The following is a 22,209-nucleotide window of genomic DNA, read 5'->3' as shown; positions in this document are numbered from 1 at the left end:
ATCATCGTCGACATTACTGTGCTCGCTCTCCAAGCACCAATCACATACCAGAGTCAGATATCCGTCCCTCCCACTCCGAAATGTTGTCTTGCTGTGGCCATTTTACACTTGGTTCCCTGAAAAATAATCACTCCTGGCTCACGGAAAAATATAATACGCTTGTCACCGGTGCTTCAGCGTGACACTTACAGAACTACTTTTGGTTGCATGTTCTGCGGGTAAGTGTTGGTCTTATTTCACATTCAGCTGCAGCTGTTGTTTGAAACGGCCGACAGCTGTTCGGAGGCAGCGTCTCTGCCCGGACTAGCTAGCCAACGCCAGGCCAAAACAGTTAGCTCGCCCGCTAACCGAGATGACCGCCATACGTCATTGCATTGAATACTTATTTTCGGGTTGTAAGCATGAGCACGTGCATCGCGTACACACGTGCTCATTAGTGGTGCAAGGGTATGCCTCTGTGTATTTGTGGCTTTTGGTGAGTTTGTGAAGGAGGGAGTAAAGTGACATTAAGATAAGATAAGATAAGATATTCCTTTTGTTAGTCCCACAGTGGGGAAATTTCCAGTATTACAGCAGTAAAGTGGAAAGCAAAAAACAGGGCATCAGTAAAAAAAGACAGTAGTCAAAGTTGGAGAAATCAGTATTCAAAAATGCAGCTAACCTGAGGACAGATACCTGCCTCGAGGCCCCTCGTGCAAGTATAGACTGTTTCTATGATACAAGTCATGTTGCACGTAACAGTTAGTCTGCAAAAGTCAGATGTGCCTCTCTTGATTATCTCATTCAAAAGAGTAAATTGTTGATGTACTTCCAGGGTATCTAATGCTCTAATCAAATAGAAGAGGGGCAGAGACAGTGGATCAGCATGGACTATGAGCGGAGGTGAGTTAAACATTTGTCTCATACCACCCCTCCAGAGAGTGCATGTGTCAAACGTGTCTCACATTGTCTCTCATGGTCACCAGGGGCGGGCGAGCTGACCGCACAGGTCGCTATGGTAACAACCACAACGATCACAACTTTCGGGACATGGACTACCGAGGCTATGGCCAAGAGGATGAGGAGGCAGGAACCGGATATGATGTCAGAGTCGAAGGGGACAGACCATTCAGCCGTGACGAGCAATCGCTGGGTGTCCCTGACTTCTCACCAGGTCATCTCCAAGATCGACCAGGGTATCACCAGAGAGGAGACGTGCGAGGGGACGTTGGGCGTGAGGGGAAGGGTCTGCTGTGGCCACCTTGCTCTCAGTCGCAGCCTGATCTAGCCTTTACCATGCTCCAGAGAGAGGAGGAGGGATCCAGGTGCGAGTTTGAGCAGCTACGGACTGGCCTGCAGGAAAGGGGTCGGGGGAAAGGTGGAAGAGGCTTTCTCGAGAACAGTGCCCCTCATTCAGGGAGCAGGGATGGCAACTGGGGTCGTGTAGGTGTCCATTCTGAGCAGATGGAATTTAATACGGCGAGACAGAGAGAGGAAGACAGGTTCTCTCGTGGGGCACTGAAGAGGAGGGTAAGTCATGGCAAGTTAGTACTGGGTGATAAATAGCGATCGGTTGCTAAGTCGTGACTGTTCTATGCAGGCTTTTCCAGTGGGCGCAGAAGAGCACAGCTGTGGGAGTGCTGGTCCAGACTTGTCCCTTGAGGAGTTGGATCAGAGGGACCAGGACTACCGTGCAGATCTAGACCACAACCAGAGGCCAAGCAACATCATAATGCTTCGCATGCTGCCTCCCAATGCCACTGCCAATGAGGTAAGTGTATGCATGTGTGTTTGTCTCCACAGTGATGTTGGAAGGGTCGAGTTGTTATTGAATGGCATTAATACCTCTGTGTTCACAGATCCGGGCACAGCTTCAGGAGCAGGGGATCCAGCCAAGAGAGGTTCGCCTCATGAGGAACAAATCCTCAGGTGAGAATTTGTCCATCGGCCCAAATTTGTTTTCTTTTCTTTGCTCTCCCTTTGTGTCACACTCATCCATCACCAGCTCTTTCATCTCCATTGCTCTTTCAGGTGACTTTCTCTTATCTGCTCGTTCCCTCTTATTAATAAACGTTCTCCCTTTTTTTCTCTCTTCCTATCTTTCGTCATACTCTGACAGCGGGATAGGTAGTTGATGCAAAGTACACATATTTATATACTCATACAGGCTTTTGCTTAGATTCCTGCTGTGATTCTTTGGTCTGCTGGTGTCTGAATTCTCGCTTGTACCCACAGCAAAACACCCATGCACGCTTCGAAGGAGAGCCCTATCCATGTTTGCCTTTTAAGATCAAAACTCATGCATACAGCTATAGGTTATAAATCTTCACTCCATGGCTTTAATTTTCCTCTTCACCTTGACTCTCTAATTGCCTTTACCCTTTCATGATGCTGCCTCATCCATCTTGAAGTGCGATGTGTCTGACTGGATGTAGAACAGCGCTCACAGACTAACAGTGTCAACTGAGAAATGAGCAGCGGAAGCAGAATCTGTTTGATTGTGTGTGTCATTGTAGCTATTTTTGAACGTGTGAGTGTCGGATTATAGTACGTGTTGCAGCTACCTCTCAGCTATGTGAGCGTCATCCATACCACCCAGAAAAGCTTGTCTTTTTCTAAAGGTTTCCCATTAAGGTCATTGTCTCACTGGCCTCCCCCTCTGCTAACTCACTGGTTGTCTGTAAGGCGTGCCCATCTGACTCAGGCACACTTACAGTCCCCCGCAATGCTCTGTCTTTCTCACCCCTACATCATTGTTTCTCTGTTTTATAGGACAAGTCACTCTCAGTTTTAATTGTGTAAATGATGACCTTTTGTGAACTCATTAGAAGAAAGTTAGAAATCTAAATATGTTGCGTAATGTGTTGTCAGTCCGTTATAGTAATGCATGGACAGGACATGGAGTGTTTAAGATGAGGCATTACACCACAGTACCACAAAGTTCAGACTGCGCTCTGACTCTCGGAGTAGCAGAGGTATGCGTGCGTGTACTTGTGTGTCTGTGTGTGTCTGTTCTGCCTGGGTGCTTCATCATTCAAAGCCAACGAGCTCAGACTCAAACTGATGAGTGGGTAGGATTCTCCCTCTCTTCTCCCTCTTTCCTTGACCCTGTTGAGATACTTGACATTGCGTCCTCTCACCCTTGCAGAGAATTTGACAGCGGCTCTCCAACTGGCTGTCAAATGTGTTATTTCCAAGGGAGAGAGGAAGTAATGGTATATTTTATTAGTGCTGATACAGGGTCTCTCTCTCTCCTCTGGACATGAAGCACTAACCCCTCACTGCGTTGTTGTTATGTTGTTGTTGTTGTTGTTCGGTTACCATGGCGCTGGGCGGTGTCCAGGTCAGAGCCGAGGATTCGCCTTCGTCGAGTTTAATGTCATACAGGAGGCCACCCGCTGGATGGAGACCAACCAGGTCACTCTCCCCTACACAGACACACATACACATATATACATGCATACAGTGGGACATATGGGTTAATATCAGGACAAATGTAGAGTCACATCATGCCCTGTCACGTGCACATGCTGCTTTCCAGTATGGTATAAACACACAGAGTGGAGAAATATTTTTTTGTCCCTGAGGTAGGTAGGTAAGTCTTTTTACTTTGAGGGAAAATTCATCTTTTCTTTCTACTTACACAGAAGTCCACAAACAGGCAAATTCATGTTACATCATGCTGACGTCTGTCTGTCTGGGGCCCAACAACATAGTTTTCATAACTGGACCCTCCCAGTCACATTTGCTCATCTTTTGTCCAATACAAGCTCCTCTTTTAATGGAGGACTCGTCTTTCTTCAGTGACATGCTCTGACTCTCTCTCCTAAGTTTACAGTACCACCTCTGCGATAGCATGACAGTGTGAATAGAATTCCTCACATGGCATATTGTATGTTGAATCAGAAGCACTGTAGTACTTCATTTCCTCGTTTTCGAACCTTTCATATCTGGGTCATCTACCATTATTACATCTGTAGGATGGAGCTATTGTCTATCTGGGGGGTGAAGGCGGTGACAGAGGGATGGGATGTGTGGAAAACTGTGAAAAGGTTTCCCCTTAAGGGGGGAGGGATGACACAATTGAGCAAAATACATTGTGTCCTTAAAAATGGACACCCACACACTACACACCACCTCAGTCCGTCCCAATTTCCTAAAGCTGAAGGTTGCAATTCTCAGGTGTCCTCCTTCTTTCAGCCTCAGTTCTGCTTTCTTTCTCTCTGTCCCCCTCTCCCTCTCGTCCCTTTCATTCTCTCGTCTCTTGTGAGATGAGGCCTTTCTCTGGCATGTGTGGCCTAATTATTGCTGATAATCATTCTTTGTTCCCCCTCCCTCTCTTTCTTTTTCTTTCAGGGGGTGCTGTTGATTCTGGGACAAAGAGTGTCGATGCACTACAGCGACCCAAAACCGCGTGCCAATGAGGACTGGCTCTGCAACAAGGTTGTGTGTTTACATTGTGAAGCACGCATACATGAAAATCAGAATTTTTGTGTTTGTATTTCATGCACGTATATGAGTCGCTGCAGTAGCTCATTCATTTAAGACGTCTTTTAACAGTAGGTCATGTAACATTTCAACAGTGTGGTGTGCAAAACTTTAAAAGGAGAGAGAAGTGCTTCAAATGCAGTGTGCCGAAATCAGGTAACGTTTAACCCAACTACTGTAAATCTCAGTTATTCTCCGCTTTACAATAACACAAGCTCTCTCTCACCATGTAATGATAAATTAATGGTGCACTGTCTTTCCCCAGAGGCCGAGCTGAAGTTGCCCCAGTTGCAGAGGGATTTGCCTGTCGGTCTTCAAAAAGAAGGAGCCCAAGGCTTACTGCCCTTGCCGGCGCCCTACCACTCATCTGGACCTGCTGTCACCTCAGGACAGGCTACACAGCAGACAGATGTTGCCAATGACAGTAAGTCCATTCATTAACATTTCCCACCACGCCAATCTCCTCTTCTATTTAGAAAGATCTACTTTTTGTGTATGCGTCTGTCCGTCCGTTTCGAATGTGCTGTCTCAGGAGCGCCTCGAGGGAATTTCATTAACTTTGGCACAAACATTCACTTGAACTGATGGATGAACCGATGACCACACAAACCACATTTTTGGTCGTAATTCAAGAATTCATGCATTAATCATGACAAACTTTCACATAAATGTCTCAATGGATAAAAAGTGATGGCGATTTAGATCCAAAATGTTAAAGGTCAACCTGTCTGTGGCATCAGAAGGGCAGATTGTGACCATATTTCACATGTGGTTGGATACTGAATAGGGGACACTAATCTTGGGTGTCCGCCTTGAAACTGTGGTGGTTGTATAGACACACAAAGGCAAGGTGGTGTTTCTAGTTTTGCTTTTTAATTGTTATACACCAAAAGTGAGCATCATGGGATCCTTGTTTACATAACACTGTGTTTTACCTGGTACCTGAATTGTTAAATCTTGTGTTTAAGAATATAATACTCTCTCATCCTCTCCTACATCAGCTCTGATACTAAGAAACCTTGGCCCTCACACTTCACTGGAAGCCATCTTATCTGCTTTGGCTCCATTTGCCACTCTCTCCCCCTCCAATGTTCGCCTAATCAAGGACAAGCACACACACCTCAACAGGGGCTTTGCCTTTCTACAGCTCTCTACCATAGTGGTGAGAAACATCAGAAGACACACACACACACACACACACAGACACAAGTGCTACGCAGATGTATTTGAGAATTGTTATTCACTTATATGAACTAAAATGTAAGTATTTTGTCATTTTTGTGTAGTGGTGACTTTGAAATAAGCCTTATCTTATACATATGTGCATAGAGTAATTACACTCAAAGTACACCCACACTAACTCACACGTCTCTTTGTGTTTTATCAACAGGAGGCATCTCAGCTGCTTCAGATCTTGCAGGCTCTCCAGCCAGCTCTCTCCATTGACGGGAAGACCATTGTGGTGGAGTTTGCCAAAGGCTCCAAACGGTAAACACTCACACACCTAAACTAGGCGGAAAAGAAAACACACGAGCGCTGCCCATGATTGCTGTTGCGCAAAGAATAATTTTGTGGGTTCAAATCAGAAATTGCCATGTCATATTAACACTCTTACTGCTACTTACAATTAGTAGGCCAAAATACAGGGACTGTTGTATTTTAGTAACACAAGAGAAGCTGTTTTGAAATGTGGGTCACCAGAAACCCACTGAAACCTGCCTCTTTTCCATGCCAGTGATGTGTTCCTGACGGATGGCAGCAGAGTGAGTGCTGCCACAGTGGCCAGTACAGCCATCGCTGCTGCACAGTGGGCTGTCACGCAGGTAACCTGTCTGAATGACAAACAGGAGGTTGCAACATATCTTTAATTCCAGAGTCTATGTTTATGATTGTAGTCTCGTGCTTTTGTTTTTGCCTGATTTTTTAAAAAAAATCTCTCGCTCTCAGACTGCTCAGAATGGATCGGGTGGAGGCCAGAGTGTAGATACAGTAGTGTATCAGCAGGGGGCAGCAGTGGCATACAGTCAGGAAGGAAATGAATTTTCTGGGCTAGATGGCACAACTTTCAAGGCCCAGGTCGATGCTAGGGTTGCCTCTTTGCCCAGTGCAGGAGCAGCCCTGATGGGTGCATACACAGGAGGAGCAGCAGGTTGGTGTCACATATGATGAATATATAGAGACACTATGTCCTATGTTGTTGTATAAGCTCGAAATGAACTTCAATTGAACTTCAGCCATCTGCTTGTATGCGCTTTCCCGTGTGCAGCTACCATTTCATCCGAAGCAGTGACATCTGGATCAGCAGTGGTGCAGCAGCCTCTCGCTCAGACTCCTCTCATCACCACAACTTCCACCACACCAGTCACACAGGTACAATGTTACTGTTTGCCTCTTGTATTATTGCATCATTACATGCCATTGCTTTCTATTTTTTAAGAGCCATGTCTCTCCATAGGTCGAGATAGTGGGAAAACCACAACCAGCTGCTCCCAGCCAACCTGCTACACCAGGCACAGAGCACGAGCTCCAGCAATACCGTAAGGCTTTGTGTGTCCAGTGTTCTGTACAGTCTAGTCTTTTAGGATCATTTCAAGTTTTTACATTTGATACATGAGGTTAATGACCTGTGCCTTTGACTGTAGCTGTTCCAGATGTGTCCACATACCATTATGACGAAAGTTCTGGCTACTATTACGACCCCCTCACAGGACTCTACTATGACCCTAACTCCCAGGTAAATAGTGGTGAATGTACTGCAATCTAAATATTAGACTAGCACCTTTTGAAAGACATTTCTCAATGTGCCCCCTTACTCAGCGTTTCAGTCTGGTTCTGTGTGCGCGTCCTCTTTGCAGTACTACTATAACCCTCACACTCAGCACTACATGTACTGGGATGGAGAGAAGCAAACCTACGTTCCTGCTGCCGCCGGCCAGTCAAATGCAGAAGGGGCCCCCATGAGTGCTGCCCCGTCAGACTCACTGTTTGCTTCCCCTGGCAGCAAGGAGAAAAAAGACAAACCCAAGAATAAAACTGCTCAACAGGTACTCTACATAGTGGACACACGTTCAAGTACTGACAGATGTACACAGATGTGATTTAAATATAGATTTTTGCTTGCTTTGCTCTTTTTTTTTTGATTTGTTCAGCTCTGTGAAAGGGTGGACACAATAACTTTAAACTGCTATTAAATTTCAGTATGTATGATTCAGCACTTCTTTTAGTGGACAAAATAACAGTGATGCCTTACAGTATGATACAGCTCAGTTCCATCATTATTTACACCTCTTACATACACCTCTTCTAACCAAAATTAAAAAATGTCGAATTCATCAAGGTTTTTATCGAAGGGCTGCTGAAATGGAGTGCACTGTGCTGTGCAGGTGTTTTTTGTGTTGAACCATCCCTGAAATATGACACTTGAAAATTGTAAATCTTCATCTGTTCTGTCCTTTTGCTGGCTAACATGCATCTCTTGGGGTTTATGTTATTAATAGATTGCCAAAGATATGGAGCGCTGGGCTAAGAGTCTCAATAGACAGAAGGAGAACATGCGTTCTGTCTCCTCCTCCCCTGCTATTGGATCCACGGCTCTACCACCTGGTTACACCAGGGCACCTGGCCACAGTCGCCTAGATGATCGCCGAGAATCTGCGAGTGCTGACGCAGGCTATGCTGTTCTGGAGAAAAAGGTACAGACACAGACACATGTGCTTTGCTGTAAACACCTGTGTACTTTCAAGGCAGCAGGGTATCATTGTGACTGAGGACGGGGTGTCATTAACCAGAGAACTCATGCTTAGGCTTGTACAACTGCTCATCCTGCGCCAATGCATGTAATATGACAATGTCGGTGTAAGATCAGGTATTATTGAGTGATGGTAAACCCACTACTTTTGCTTTTCTGTCCTGCAGGGGGCACTGTCTGAACGGCCCCAGATGTTTCTGGATCAGATCCGACAAAGTACCGAAGTAAGGACCCGGTCACAGCGATGTACTTGTCATGTATCTGTGTCTGTCTGTTTTCTTTGCAGTTTTTCTAACACTCTGTCTTTTTGCAGAGGATCTCACAAAGCCTCTTTTTCAAGCATACTGTCATTATCTGTGTCGATTAGCTCCTCAGCCGTTGATCATTGCATCTTATTTCTGTAGCGTTCCCCACCTCAGCCGCAGGGTCTGGTCCCGGCCTACAGTGGAGAAACTGACAGTGAAGAAGAAGGAGGAGGGGAGAAAGATGAGAGGGAAGGGAGAATGACAGACTGGGTTAAGCTGGCCTGTTTGCTGTGTAGGAGGCAGTTCCCGAGCAAGGAGGCCCTGATCAGGCACCAGCAGCTCTCTGAGTTGCATAAGGTGGTTACACAGACAGTTTAGATATGCGTTTCACACAGTAACGCTGACCTGTTGTCAGTGTATGGCAGTAATCGTGTCTAAACTTGCACCTCTTTACTTGTCTACCCCTCAGCAAAACTTAGAGCAGCGAAGAATCCAGCAGGAAGTTGCAGGCAAAGAGGTTGGTCGAGCCTCAGGGTCTGACTGTACATTACATAGAGTAATTGTTTGTTCATGATTGAAAGCAGTGAATGATTTCATTCTCCTGTCTCTTTTTTTTTTTTTTTTTTTTGTTGCAGGCACTTGCTGATGGACCTGAAACTCCTGATCCTAAGAGGAGGAAGTTTAGCCCCATGTAAGCAGCAGTGAAGTAACAAGACTCTCCATGTTTGTGTCTTACAATCATTTCAGGTTTCCAATTGGTGTCAGAAATGGCCATTTACAAAATACCGGATATTACCGTGCATTGTTCCTCTTGTACGGTCGAAGTCAGGGTTTTCTATTCCAACTATAGCTACATATGTGTTGCGATGTTCCTGTTTGTAATAGTCTGTACTGACTGTTACTGTAAAGCTGGTTGCTTACTCCATACAACACACAACTGTGACAATACATGCATTTGCCAGCAATGGAAGATGTGACTTTATTTACTTACAGGTTTGTGTGTTTTATTCTCTTTTCTATCTTTAGTGATGGTATCACAGGCACAAGTCTTGGTGCCAGGATGCTGCAGGGAGGTGTGAAAAAGGGGCTTCTATTGCGCAACATGCAAGTGGAGTGAGCCATCACCCTGAAGCCTCAACTTCCTGACCCAGACGGGACAATGAAAAAGCCCAGCTCACAACACTTCACGATTAACATCATATAGATATCTATAGATAAACCTCTTACTTTTGGTTTGACATCACGATTACCTCAACAGTGGTAATACACTTGTATGAACTGATCCTGTAGCAGTGGATGTCAGGATATTGCACAGAATGCACTTTTTTGCTTTCTTCCTGAATGATGCAGTTTTGAGTTCTCACTTGCTTCAGAGCTTGTGTGTGATAAACAAGCTTTATGTGGTTGGGAAACATTTGCTGATGGAAAACGAAAGATCAGTGTCGATCTTTTACGGCAGCAAATTGGATTTTCTAATATTACTGTCTATGCACCATAGATTTTTTTTTTTTAATTTAATGCTACATGCCTTGTCATTCAGTGAATGACTGATCTGGGCATGAACTGTGTATAAAGAGAGACTGTGGCCTCATGAACTGGACAGGGTCGTGCTAACGAGTGTAGATGAAGAGTGTCTCAGTTTGTCATATTGCAGGTATGAATTCACAATTTAATGCATTTATGTCTGGAGAAGTTATTTTTATTTCTGTATTCAATCATGTGACTGTGTTTCATCAAGCATATGTAAATTAATTCTGAATAACACATTTACATCATTGTTGCTGATTGATGTCTTGTGTGGGCAGGCCAGTAAACTGTTGCTAATATTTCGACATTTTAACTTGTAATTTCCAAAGGTGTGTTTTTTGCAAATCGGTGGTTTAAAAAAGAGGAACACCCTCTTCACTCTTTTTCTGACGTCTGTAATTACAGCTTCACCTGCAGAGACTGGTTAGCGGGCTCCTCCAGTTTCCATGGCAACATCAACAAACGCAGTTGAGGTTTAGCTCGTGGAGGTCCAAAGTTAGCTAGGTTTATCGAAGAGTTAGCAGAAGCTTCTCCTAGTTAAGTTTGCCTAGTAAATCAACTCTGGTCGTTATATTTCGGTATCAGTTTGATACTTGCAAAGTTACAAAGCTGAATACGGTTTAACGAGTTAGCTGTCGTTCGCTAAGCTAATTTTGGTTTTCAACGGTCAGTTCAAGTTCGAGCTAAGCTAACCTTGTTAGCTCTTCATTGTTAGCGACACCCAGTGCAGTTGAACTACCAGCCGGTCCGCTGCAGTGACCTGCCAGCTGCTTTTAGTGAAAATAAGCCAAATTGACGGGATGTCTGACATGGATGAAGATGCGGTCTTGTCGGATGTAGAGGGAGAAGAAGAACTCCATCAAGGAGTGGGAGAGGACGAGAAGGTATAGTTAACGATACCTGAGGGGCACGAATCATGCTATGAGCTTGGTAACTGGAGGTTGGACTCAAGTCCATTTCGTGCCCTGTAAGTTTGATAAATGACACTTATTTTGACTGTGTAGTACCACAGGATCATGTTTTAAACAGGTGGAGTAAACAGTCACTCCACAACTAACGTTACCTTATAAATCCCAGGTTTCATCCCAGTACCGACCCCAGACACTAAGAAGGTCCTCGATATAAACTAAGTCCAGATTCCCTCATCGCATCCCACCCTTTTCTCTCCAAGGTCCCAGAGAGTTATGGATTAACCATGTGTCAGATGTCCTCACGAATCCATTAACTGTTTATTTGGGAGTATATATTGATAGATAATTAATTCATCCCCAAGGGAAATTCACAACTCCTTTTAGCCCACAATATTAAATGAAAGAATGGGCTCTCTAAAAAGGTGATTGTATTACATAATCCGGACACTGTAGCGTGGAGTCATGCTCATGCCACGACTAGTTAAGACATTTATTCTGTCAATTGGGTTGTGTTGCACATTTAACCCTGTGTGACTTAGTACCACCAACAATTTGGATGAGTGTAATCCTTTGATGTGTTCCCTCTCACAGGTACAGGTTTGGCATTTGACCCAAGAAACCATAAGCCAGGGGCTCTCATTACTGTGCCGAACAGGAAATGGACTTGGACATGCATTTGTCAAACTGGACCTAAAAAACAGGTAAGGGGGCAAAAATACATGCAAAGCAAGATTGGCTGCCTTTGCCCTGTTAAATTTAGATATCCTCCTTTAATTGTGGCTTTCCAGGCAACTGAATGATGTATCTGCAATCAGAGATTACATTCACCTGCGTTTTCTGGATGTATCCAACAACCATCTCAGCGATCTTGCTCCTCTGGCATCTCTGACCCAGCTGCTCTGGCTGAAGGAAAGGAGCTCTCCTCATTATTCATTCAGAAAAGCATATTTCTGAGGCTGTCAGTATTATTCATTAACTTATGGGAAATCTTGAATACAACTTCTCTAGGTTGATAATAATGCTGTGGCGTGTTTCAAAGGGCAACCCTTTGCTCAGCTGACCTACCTGCAGTGGCTAAGTATGGCAGGGAACCAGCTCACGGACCTGGATGGTCTGGTCGGGCCCGCCTTGGAGAGTCTCAATCTTACAGGTTGGTCTCTTGGTTTTTTGTAATGATAAGTGATGCTTCTATGATGTCATGTGAATGACTATTGATGGACAGTGCAAAGTTTCCTAAAGTGAGGTCAGCCAAATGAGGAATATTATTACTTTCAGTCTTCCATATAACAAAATTTTATGCATCAGCAAGATTTTAATCAAATATCTGGTGCCTAATGTATATATTTGGAAAAGCACCGACTTGACATTTTTGAACCTCTCTGGCAGGTAACAGTATTCAGAGAGTGAATGGTCTTCAGAGTGGCTGTTTTGCCAACCTGGTTACTTTGGAGCTGAGGGGAAACCACTTGGAAACCACTGATGGCATCAACCTTCCCAACCTGCAGCGGTTATATCTGGTAATAAAGAGCATTATCCATTAGTATCAGCCTTAATACCCATGATAAGACCTAGAGAACAGACTGCCTGTAACTGTTCTTGTGCTCTGTTCAGGCCCAAAACGCTATCAAACGTCTAGAGGGTTTAGGAAGATTAGAGCGTCTCACCACCCTTCACCTTCGAGACAACCAGCTCGATAGCTTGGATGGCCTCAGCCCCAACATGAAGTGTCTCCAATACCTCAATGTCAGGTATACAGTTGCATCACAAAAGGACAGATGAGAGCCACAATGGTGGTTCCAATCATCATCACCCAAATGAAATAAAATGATATACCCCAGATTACATATCCCATATACTTCTGTCTCTCCCTTAGAGGCAATGCCATCTTGGATGAGAATGCCCTACGATGCCTCGGCCTCGTGTCAAAAAGTCTACGAGCTTTGGTCATTTCTGAGAATCCTGTGGTGGAAACGACAGACCACCGGCTGAGTGTACTGATCCTCCTGCCACGGCTCGAGCGACTTGACAAAGATCTTGTGTCCCCTGAGGAGAGGACAGAGGCCAAGGAAAGAATCAAGGTAAAGTTAAGAAACATCATAATTCTCTTTGTTGCACAATCAGACCAACCTTTGCAAGTAGGTCTAATGGCATGTGTGTCATTTCAGGAACTTAAAGAGGAGGAAATATCTGACCCATGAGATTTGTAATGATGGACAAAATGAGGAAGTGTTTGACTTCCTTGAAAACACAGGACTGGTGTGTATAGGTGTGTGTGTGTGTGTGATGGTATATAAAAACTAATGTATATTTTGATAGTTTCTTGTATAATGCACTCTGTATCATCCATACATTTGTAGATTAGGGTTACCTGTGTCTTGTTCTTACACACCAACTATTGAAGCTTATCTATTTCTTCAACAGTAAAAGTTTGAAAACGTGTTTCTGATGCATCCTATGATGTGTGCAAATGCAGATAACCAGGTGAAATTAAAAAGCAACGTGTCAGTGACTAAGGAATAATAAATGAGGGAGTATATGAACCTTTCGTCGCTGACCAAACTGTGCAGTGTTTCCCTGAGCTAGGATGAGAGGGCAAAATCTGCTACCATTTCCTTGTTGGCAGTCATCCAGCTGCAGCTTTAAAGGAACAGTCACATATACGGAATCTGAATGGAAAATCACCATATGTACATTATACGGGGTTATACTGTTCACCTGAGTACAAAGTATGCTCACTGCATTATATAATGCGGTTGTGTCTGACTAATAGTAGTAATCTGAAGTTGTTGATAATTTTTACACATCTTATCATTACACTGTTCCCACAAGCAGGAAGTCAAGTGTCCACCGCACTGAAAAGATTGCACATTTTACAAGTCTTAAAAATGTTGGGCGCAAATTATCTCATTGTATTCCCCCATAATTTCACATTAAAGTCATAAAGATGCATAAATTTATCTATATTGTGCCCCCCTGCAATGATAATCGTGTTTAATGTCTTATGTCCATATACAGGTGACTTGCTCATTAAAGAAATGATAAGAAGTGACGTCGAATCTATATCTTTTATGAGCCAAACAGCATTTCTGAAAGCGGAATCTCCTGCGCAACTTGCACCGCCACCGCTCCATCCAATGACTGGGTGAGGTGGGAGTGGCTGTCAGACAAGACATAAGTCCCCCTCCTCTATCTCGTTCCTCCTCCTCGGCTGTACTTTCACCGGGCGGTTAGCAACAGCGTGGCGCAGCATTAAACTAAAGACACCTGGAAACTGCTGCGTGACTGAAGTAACCAAAATATATCAATATACCGATAATTTTCAAGAAGTTATCCAGGCACCATGACTAGCTACCACAAACCCGATGAAAAAACCCTGCAGGGGCTGAAAGACGTCGCTAACAAGCTCAGGATCCACTCCATCAAGGCAACATGCGCCTCTAATTCGGGGTAAGTCATTCCAAGTTGTGTTAGATATAATTATTTAATATCATACGACCTACATACGGAGAAAATACACCATATGTTGTAACGTTACTGTACTTCACGCACGTTATACCTGCGGGCCATGGTTGCACGTGCTGCAGATTATCTTCACGCGGTGGAAAGCGTAGCGTCGACAGGCAGTTAGCGAGTACTTATGCTAACTGTTTCATAACTAGAAGTTGCTTTGTGTGTGAGACAAGTTTGTCCGGGTCTACAGTCTATGCTAAGACTAGCCTATGATAACAATTTGCGGGTGTTTTGAAGGGGCTGACATAAATGAAAACAAATGGCAGCGTCTGTATCGATAAACGGATGGTCTACAATCAGTGCTGGGGAATTCATGCGATTTAACAACTCAGTTATGAGTAAGGTCGCTTGATGAAACTCATTAGCACCGATATGTTTTTGCTAGCTAACGAGGACTCACATGATGACGCCAAAGGATGCGTCTCGTGGTCAGTTTGACGCTCTAATTTAAAGTCGTAGCTGCGTCCTAAAGCGCCAGACAGACGCGCAAATGCATGGCAGTAGTATTGCGCTCGGGGATTGTGTCTCAAATGTGATAACCACAAAAATGCCTGGTCAAAAGGGCACCTGTGGCATTGCTTCATCGTCGCTGCCAGAGGCTTTGTGTCAACCTGACGTCCTCCTCTCCACTGTAGGAAATGGCTCTATATGTTGAAGCAGGTCCAAGCAGGAATAGTCCAACATTTCCCCTTGACAGGAGTGTAACTTAATGCCCTCTGTGACCTAACTGTTAGAGATTATTGCTGCCTTTTGCATGCCATTATTATGATTGACAGTTCATGCATTATATATTTGCAATTTTGTTATTTCGCAATATATTCCTGTAATTTGGTTATTTTATATTTTCTTTTGTTTTGCACCCGTTTGCATTCAGAACCTGAACCAGAACACAGTGAAGAGAAATAAAACATGATTTTTAAATGTGCCGTCAAGGACCACACCTTGTAAAACGTGGTATTTGTTGCATCCATCCATCACCTGGCCAGGCATATCACATTTAGATTGACCCTAGCACATGGTTTCATTGCATGTGCACTGCGTTCACCAAGAAATCCGGCATTGTGCAGTTTTTGCCTTGAGGCCACCGCAACCTCCAATAAGGAAAGGTTTGTGGGTAAACCAGTTATTGTCACTTCCTTGTGTCAGCTGGCGAGGAAATGGATGGCCTATATCCTGAATGTCTGATTATCAGGCATCTGATCTGATACCGTCGTCTTCCTTAACAAAGAGTGTCTGAGTTTTGACACCCTCCGCTCAGCACCTGTTGTTCCTCATTATTTGAGTGATATGGAACATTGCACTTGAGTATCTGATTGCTTTCATAAATTTACTTAAGTTTATTTCTCAGCAGGTTATCGCTCAGCAAAAGGACAAGGGGTAAACAAGCCGCTGGGTTTTTACTCTGAAATGTAACCGTGACCATGATGTTTGTTTGAATACGATAACTGCGTGTTTACAGCATGATTTTAAATGATGCCATTTGTAACTTAACCCACATAGGGAAGCTGAGATGCCGTTGAGTAATGTGGAATTTCTAAATGTGGATTACAATACTCAGCTCACTGTGCAGCAACTAACGGTTTCACAATTTTGCTTTTTGTTTTTAGTTTTTCTAAGGGCTCTAGAGTGTGGTAACATAACTGATGTGATCATGTTGCAGGTTGATAATCATTGAGTGATCTTCCTAATCCCTGAAGATAGTTAATATTTATCCTCCTGGAATGACTGATTGTGGTACAGATTGTGTTTTTAATCATCAGACTAAAACCAAATGCAACGATTTCTGACTGTAGCAACACATGCATGAATGTGCATGGTGTGTGGATTTTTTTATTTATTCATTTATAAATAATAGCTGGTTGTCTATGAATTTATCAACAGACTGTCCCCTTTTTTTCCCCTCAGTCACCCCACATCATGCTGCAGCGCAGCAGAGCTCATGTCCGTGCTCTTCTTCCACACCATGCGCTACAAAGCAAAGGACCCTCGTAACCAGTGCAACGACCGCTTTGTGCTGTCAAAGGTTGGCATGTATTTCTTTGTTTGAGAAGTTGAGATTCTTCAGTTGGTCAGCGCACCTGAGATTAGGTAACACGATGGTATCCCCCCCCCCCCTGTCTCCAGGGTCATGCTGCACCTGTCCTGTATGCTGCCTGGGCAGAGGCAGGTTTCGTGAAGGAGTCTGATTTGCTCAACCTGCGTAAGATTGACTGTGACCTGGAGGGCCACCCCACACCCGTAAGTCAAGAATCTTTTCTGCTATTGGTGTTGGAGAACAGAATATGATGTACAATCACTTTATGTATCTAATTAACTTTTTTACATTCTTCCTGTCGATCAGAAACTCGATTTTGTCGACGTGGCTACAGGATCTCTGGGACAGGGTCTTGGGGCTGCCTGTGGAATGGCCTACACTGGCAAACACTTTGACAAATCCAGGTATGTGTACAAAAACTGCATGAATTCTTCAAGGAGGTTCAAGACTTGTATTAATCCTAATTTTTAAAACTGATACATGATAATCTGGAACAACTTTTATACAGTTTCATTCTCTGCCATGAGTGTGAAGAGCATCCTTTATATTGCATTCATTTTAAAGTAGGTTACTTGAGGCCAGGCTTCTCTATAGTCCAACTATGCTGTCTGTGTACGGGTGAAACGTCATACATACTGTGCTGTTGACTCAGCATTGTTTAACTAGAGCATTGCTTACCAAGAGTGTAATGCCTTGACTGGTAGGCACGGCACTTCTAAAGTGCCGTCTGATGCACTGTAATCTGTTTAATGGCTAGTGTAGTTGTAATTGTTAAATCATTCCCTGGCAGGATCCTTCAATGATGGCAAAGGTGTTTGCACTGCTGCCACAGAGTAGTACTCAAGGTGGTAAAGGTATTACTGATTTATGCACTTTGAGACCAATAACTCAGCTGTTTAACAAGCTTCCAGTGAAGAAGCCTGTTTTTGTTTCTGTTTGTAAAAGAAATCAGATTGAATGTAGTGTTCCTCACTCAAGACCAGAGGTTTATTCTTGGGCAAAAGTTCTGCGGTCTGATGATCTGATATTTCCTTTGAGCTGTCCACCTCAAGGCTCAACAGACTTTTATTCATGAACCACTGTGTAGCTCATTGTTTGTAGCAACAATGCTAATATCCCCCTTTCTACGTTGTGTTGTAGCTACCGTGTGTACTGCATGATGGGTGATGGAGAGTGTTCAGAGGGCTCAGTGTGGGAGGCCATGGCCTTTGCCTCTTACTACCAGCTGGACAACTTGGTTGCTATCATGGATGTCAATCGGCTCGGCCAGAGTGAGGCTGCACCCCTGAAGCACGACATGGAGGCCTACCGCAAGCGCTGTGAAGCCTTTGGGTCAGTACCAAACTGAGACCTTTGTCTAATTTCCTTGGAAACACTTTGATGTGAGAGCCCTTTTTAAAATGCCTCCAAATCAAAATGTAGCAATTTTTTTGTATTTGTGTGTATAATCAAGGCCTTACTATCTACAGATGAAAAGCTGTTACTGTGGGTTTAAGTGTTTTTTCATATTACTGTGAAAGTTCTCGGTTTGAAATTTCACTTGGCCACCTCTCGCACATCAGTTCCTCACATGCTTTCTGGAGCTTTCTCTCCCCACCTTTGGCCTTTTGATCATTCTTTCATCTCTCCTCCCAGTCTCCCAGTTAATAAGTTTGATCCTTAACATGTCTGTTCAGAGGTTAATACGTCCCGGTGTTTGTGGTTAATATTTATTGTACTCTGTCGTATGCTGTTAAAACTGAACCATGTTTGTGTAGGTGGAACACATATGTTGTGGATGGACACGATGTGGAGGAGCTGTGCAAAGCTTTCTGGCAGGCTCAGCAGGTTAAGGGCAAACCCACCTGCATTGTAGCCAAGACATTCAAGGGCAAAGGACTCAAAAGTAAGTGGTGTTCATATCCTGGATATTTTGTTTACTGAACTGTTGTACTCTTTGAATTTTAAACCTTTTCATTCCTCATCTGTAGATATTGAGGATCTTGATAACTGGCATGGAAAGCCCATCCCCAAGGATAGAGTCGATGACCTCCTGAATGACCTGCAGGCTCTGATCCAGGTCCCCAACAAGACCCTGTGCCCTGAGCTGCCGAAAGACGACACAGCACCCGCAGACCTCAGCCGCATCTCCCTGCCTTCACCCCCAGCATACAAAAAGGGCGACAAGGTACCGTTTTAAGGGACACACTTGAAGCATGTGTCATAATGGGTACAAAGTCCCTTCAGCAGTCAGTGAATTGGATGTAACTTCCCTGATGTTTTAGCATCAAAGTCTCTTGTTGCCTTAATGGATGGTTGCCTCGCCTTGCGCTGTATCACCAGTTTTTATAACATTTTGACCTACATGCAAAGTATTTTTTGTTTTTGTTTACACTTTTTTCCTCCCCGCCCTGTCAGGTTGCAACAAGGCGTGCATATGGAGTGGCACTGGCCAGGCTGGGCCAGTCAAGCCAGAGAATCGTGGCCCTCGATGGAGACACCAAAAACTCCACCTTCTCAGAGACCTTCAAGAAGGCCTTCCCTGATCGCTACATAGAGTGCTTCATTGCTGAGCAGAACATGGTATGCAGTATTCCAGTTTGCTGTCACCTCTTTTGCAGTTGTTAGAGAAGTCAGAGATCGTTAACTCCAGCTTATGAAAGAAGGATAAACTTGGCTCACCCTACAGGCTTTGCTGCCATAATCTGATCCAAATTTGTCTCATCTGTTACTATTCATTCTCAAGCATGATAATCCCAGCCTCTCACTGCTACTTGTTACTTCTGACCAGTTTACGTGAGACTCCACACTTTTGTTAATTGCCTCCACGGTCATTTGGACAAGCCTCATTACTGATGCCTTTGCTTGCTGCCGCAGGTGGGAGTGGCCATTGGCTGTGCCACCCGTGACCGCACAGTTGCATTTGCCAGCACCTTTGCTGCCTTCTTCTCCAGAGCCTATGACCAGATCCGTATGGGAGCCATCTCCCAGTCAAATGTCAACCTTGTCGGGTCCCACTGTGGAATCTCCATTGGTAAGCTTTCTGCTGGAGTCACCCGGGTTCTGCAGGACAGAGTGAGTGAGCCCTGTCCCTGACTGATCTTACTGTCTTCAGGTGAGGATGGCCCTTCCCAGATGGCCCTAGAGGACCTGGCCATGTTCCGTGCTATCCCAACATGCACTGTTTTTTACCCCAGTGATGCAGTGTCCACAGAGCGAGCTGTTGAGCTATCAGCCAACACAAAGGTAGGTGTGCCACCTTGTGGTAGAGTCTGTACAGTAATGACAGAGTAATGTTTTTATGTTTGAACTTGTCACTCCATATTTTCAGGGTATCTGTTTCATCCGTACCAGTAGACCAGACACTGCAGTCATCTACTCTCCAGATGAGAAGTTTGATTTGGGTGTAGCCAAGGTAATGATCACCATTAAGAGCATACACACACTAATGCTTGGGCATTAAGTAGCCATTGGTGACAAAAAAAGCAGTATAAATATAAAGTAAATGTGTGCTCCTCATCAGGTGGTGCGCCAGTCTGACAACGATCATGTGACTGTGATTGGAGCTGGTGTTACTTTGCATGAGGCCCTCACTGCTGCTGATATGCTGGCAAAGGAAGGTAAGCTCACACTGCGCTCTAGTGGATAAATGTATGTATTGAAGCCCACATTTCATAACCACAGTCTGCATCTCTCATGTATAGCAATTCAAGGAATGGAGTCATAAGTTGCTCACTTAGCTAGCATGGCCCAATGAACATCTCTAATGATTTTTCTGATGAATTCCTATAGGGAAGAACATCCGTGTGATTGACCCATTCACCATCAAGCCCCTGGATGCCTCTACCATTCTGGAGAGTGCCAGAGCCACAGGGGGACAGATCATCACTGTGGAGGACCACTACAGGGAGGGTGGGTTGACTTCTGTTGTTGTGCTCAAGTGTCCAGTTGCAGGGTTCTCTGGTCATGTGCCAAAGAGGCTTGAGAGGAGGCAGAGTCTGATTCTTGCCAAAGAAGTGCTACTGGTTTGCTCCCATGACTGAGATTTTCTTAGTAGCAGTGGAGATTTTTCTCCATCTACCAAAGTTAAACAAGAGCGCATCATCATGTCATCTCTTAGTGTTTTGTACTCATTGCTTCATGCTGTGTGGATGTCCTAATTAAAAACCTGCTTCACCACTTCTCTTTCCAGGTGGTCTTGGTGAAGCAGTGCTGTCAGCAGTGGGCAAAGAGCCTGGCATTGTTGTGACCCGGCTGGCAGTGTCCGGTGTTCCCCGCAGCGGAAAGCCTCAAGAGCTGCTCGACATCTTTGGCATCAGCGCCAAGCACATTGCCAACGCCGTGCGTCAGACCTTTGCAAACTAAGGACTGCACCTGATCTCCCGCTCACTGCTCTTTTTCATCACAACCAACTTTCTGTTCAACTTGCAGCTACCTGGCATGATCACACGAAGACCTGTGAACTTGCGTGCACAAGTGCTATCTTGTGGCTTTGACTCAAGTGCAGTGTACTAACCCTGTGTTGTTATCACTATTACAGATTGGGAGAATTGCAGTAGGAGTGCAGTGTTGTTGAAGCCTGTGGTGTTAATATTACTCCCTTTAGTGCCCTCTGCTCCCAGTGGGTTCTACTGCTCTGCAACATTCCTGTCTTGTGTCCTGGTGGTTTCCAAATGGTGTCTTTGCAAGGGGCTCAGGCATAAGCATCACTGAATACAGTAAATGCGGTACATTGGCCAGTCATACCAGCAGCCTGTCCGGGTTCTGGTCTGTTATCAACTGTCCGACCACGACATCTGCTCCGCATTTCTCTCACATTCCTCACAACCATGCCTCATGTCTCCTCACTTGGCTGCCATTCATACCTCCTTTTTCTTAGAAGCAATGTTACTGTTTGTCATGAATCTAATTTACTAGATCACTTTATTTAGATGTGTTGGCTCACAGCTCATAGGCTTAGCTGTGCTAGAGAACTCTCTCTTCAGACCCAGTGTGAAAAGTTAACCTGTTTAGTTATAAACTGAGCATTCCTCTAATGATTCCTGGCCACACAGGCATCGCACAATGTTACTGGCATTCCAGGTCACGGGTGTCATCCTGTTATAGCTGTGATGTGCTGAATTAAAAATGAATAACCCAATGCTGCTCTCTGCTTGTTCTTTCACTCTGTGGGTGGCAGTGTCAGTCAGGCCACTTCTTTTGTCTAAAATATCTCAACTGTTGGATGGATGGCAATGAAATGTGTTCACAGTACCCATAAGATGAAGCCAAATGACTTTGATTCTTCTCCTCAACTTTTGATAAAGTGCCACTAGCAGGTCATAGTTTTCACACGTCTTTATATTTACCAAATTTTGTACAGATGTTCATGGTTCTCAGACAACATTCTGACTTTTCCTCTAGCCCCCCGTAATGGTTGATATTGTTGGTTCTTAGTGAAATGTCTCTGCCTTTTCTAGATGGGATTTCCATGAAATTTCGTACAGATACATCTTGTGCCCAGAAGATGCATCCTAATGACTTATAACTGGGGCCACCACAAGGTTTAAGTTTGTGGTATCAAGTGAAATGTCTCATAATGAGGTCAAAATGTCACTGTCCAATTTAGTTTTTGAAAAAAACATCATAACATAAATCCCATTCCCAGTTAGCCTTGGCTGTAGCTAATGTTTTACTATTAATATAACATATTATCATAACATATTAGCATGCCAACTACCAAGTGTTGGCATGCTAATATGCTAAACTAAGCTGGTGAACATCAGCATGTTTGTATGCTGACTTTTT

General features: G+C 44.3%; 3 protein-coding genes across 3 annotated transcripts; all 3 read left to right on the top strand.

Annotated features, from left to right (window-relative positions):
• Nucleotides 1–72: 72 nt before the first annotated feature.
• rbm10 (RNA binding motif protein 10) lies at nt 73–10,299 on the top strand. The gene is made up of 23 exons (XM_076740811.1): nt 73–218; nt 815–882; nt 966–1,509; nt 1,580–1,750; nt 1,839–1,908; nt 3,323–3,396; nt 4,336–4,422; nt 4,563–4,623; nt 4,733–4,891; nt 5,469–5,629; nt 5,858–5,955; nt 6,203–6,290; nt 6,415–6,616; nt 6,734–6,837; nt 6,923–7,004; nt 7,110–7,201; nt 7,323–7,511; nt 7,965–8,159; nt 8,383–8,439; nt 8,620–8,817; nt 8,930–8,977; nt 9,096–9,151; nt 9,487–10,299. Exons 2-23 carry the CDS (start codon nt 866–868, stop codon nt 9,575–9,577), a joined length of 2,844 nt encoding a protein of 947 aa, XP_076596926.1. The 5' UTR covers nt 73–218; nt 815–865; the 3' UTR covers nt 9,578–10,299.
• Nucleotides 10,300–10,659: 360 nt separating this feature from the next.
• lrrc23 (leucine rich repeat containing 23) lies at nt 10,660–13,105 on the top strand. The gene is given in 8 exon segments (XM_076741404.1): nt 10,660–10,871; nt 11,490–11,599; nt 11,687–11,805; nt 11,905–12,048; nt 12,285–12,415; nt 12,510–12,646; nt 12,772–12,976; nt 13,064–13,105. Coding segments are annotated over 8 exon segments (972 nt in total). The 5' UTR covers nt 10,660–10,787.
• An 887-nt stretch (nt 13,106–13,992) lies between these two features.
• tktb (transketolase b) lies at nt 13,993–21,562 on the top strand. The gene is made up of 14 exons (XM_076740937.1): nt 13,993–14,345; nt 16,314–16,431; nt 16,533–16,646; nt 16,750–16,847; nt 17,584–17,775; nt 18,201–18,328; nt 18,414–18,610; nt 18,841–19,005; nt 19,300–19,456; nt 19,538–19,668; nt 19,754–19,837; nt 19,946–20,042; nt 20,215–20,334; nt 20,615–21,562. Exons 1-14 carry the CDS (start codon nt 14,239–14,241, stop codon nt 20,785–20,787), a joined length of 1,881 nt encoding a protein of 626 aa, XP_076597052.1. The 5' UTR covers nt 13,993–14,238; the 3' UTR covers nt 20,788–21,562.
• The last annotated feature ends 647 nt before the right edge of the window (nt 21,563–22,209 follow it).

This window comes from Chaetodon auriga, chromosome 10, assembly GCF_051107435.1.
Source record: "Chaetodon auriga isolate fChaAug3 chromosome 10, fChaAug3.hap1, whole genome shotgun sequence".
NCBI lineage: Eukaryota > Metazoa > Chordata > Actinopteri > Chaetodontiformes > Chaetodontidae > Chaetodon > Chaetodon auriga.
This window is presented reverse-complemented; position numbering and strand designations above follow the sequence as displayed.

Bases quoted from the DNA above. Each gene is read 5' to 3' on its own strand.
- tktb (XM_076740937.1), top strand. From the start codon at position 14,239: ATGACTAGCTACCACAAACCCGATGAAAAAACCCTGCAGGGGCTGAAA. The intron at 19,669-19,753 runs GTAGGTGTGCCA...CCATATTTTCAG, and splicing joins AGCTATCAGCCAACACAAAG to GGTATCTGTTTCATCCGTAC. The intron at 19,838-19,945 runs GTAATGATCACC...GCTCCTCATCAG, and splicing joins TTGATTTGGGTGTAGCCAAG to GTGGTGCGCCAGTCTGACAA.
- rbm10 (XM_076740811.1), top strand. The intron at 4,892-5,468 runs GTAAGTCCATTC...CTCCTACATCAG, and splicing joins GACAGATGTTGCCAATGACA to CTCTGATACTAAGAAACCTT. The intron at 7,512-7,964 runs GTACTCTACATA...TGTTATTAATAG, and splicing joins AGAATAAAACTGCTCAACAG to ATTGCCAAAGATATGGAGCG.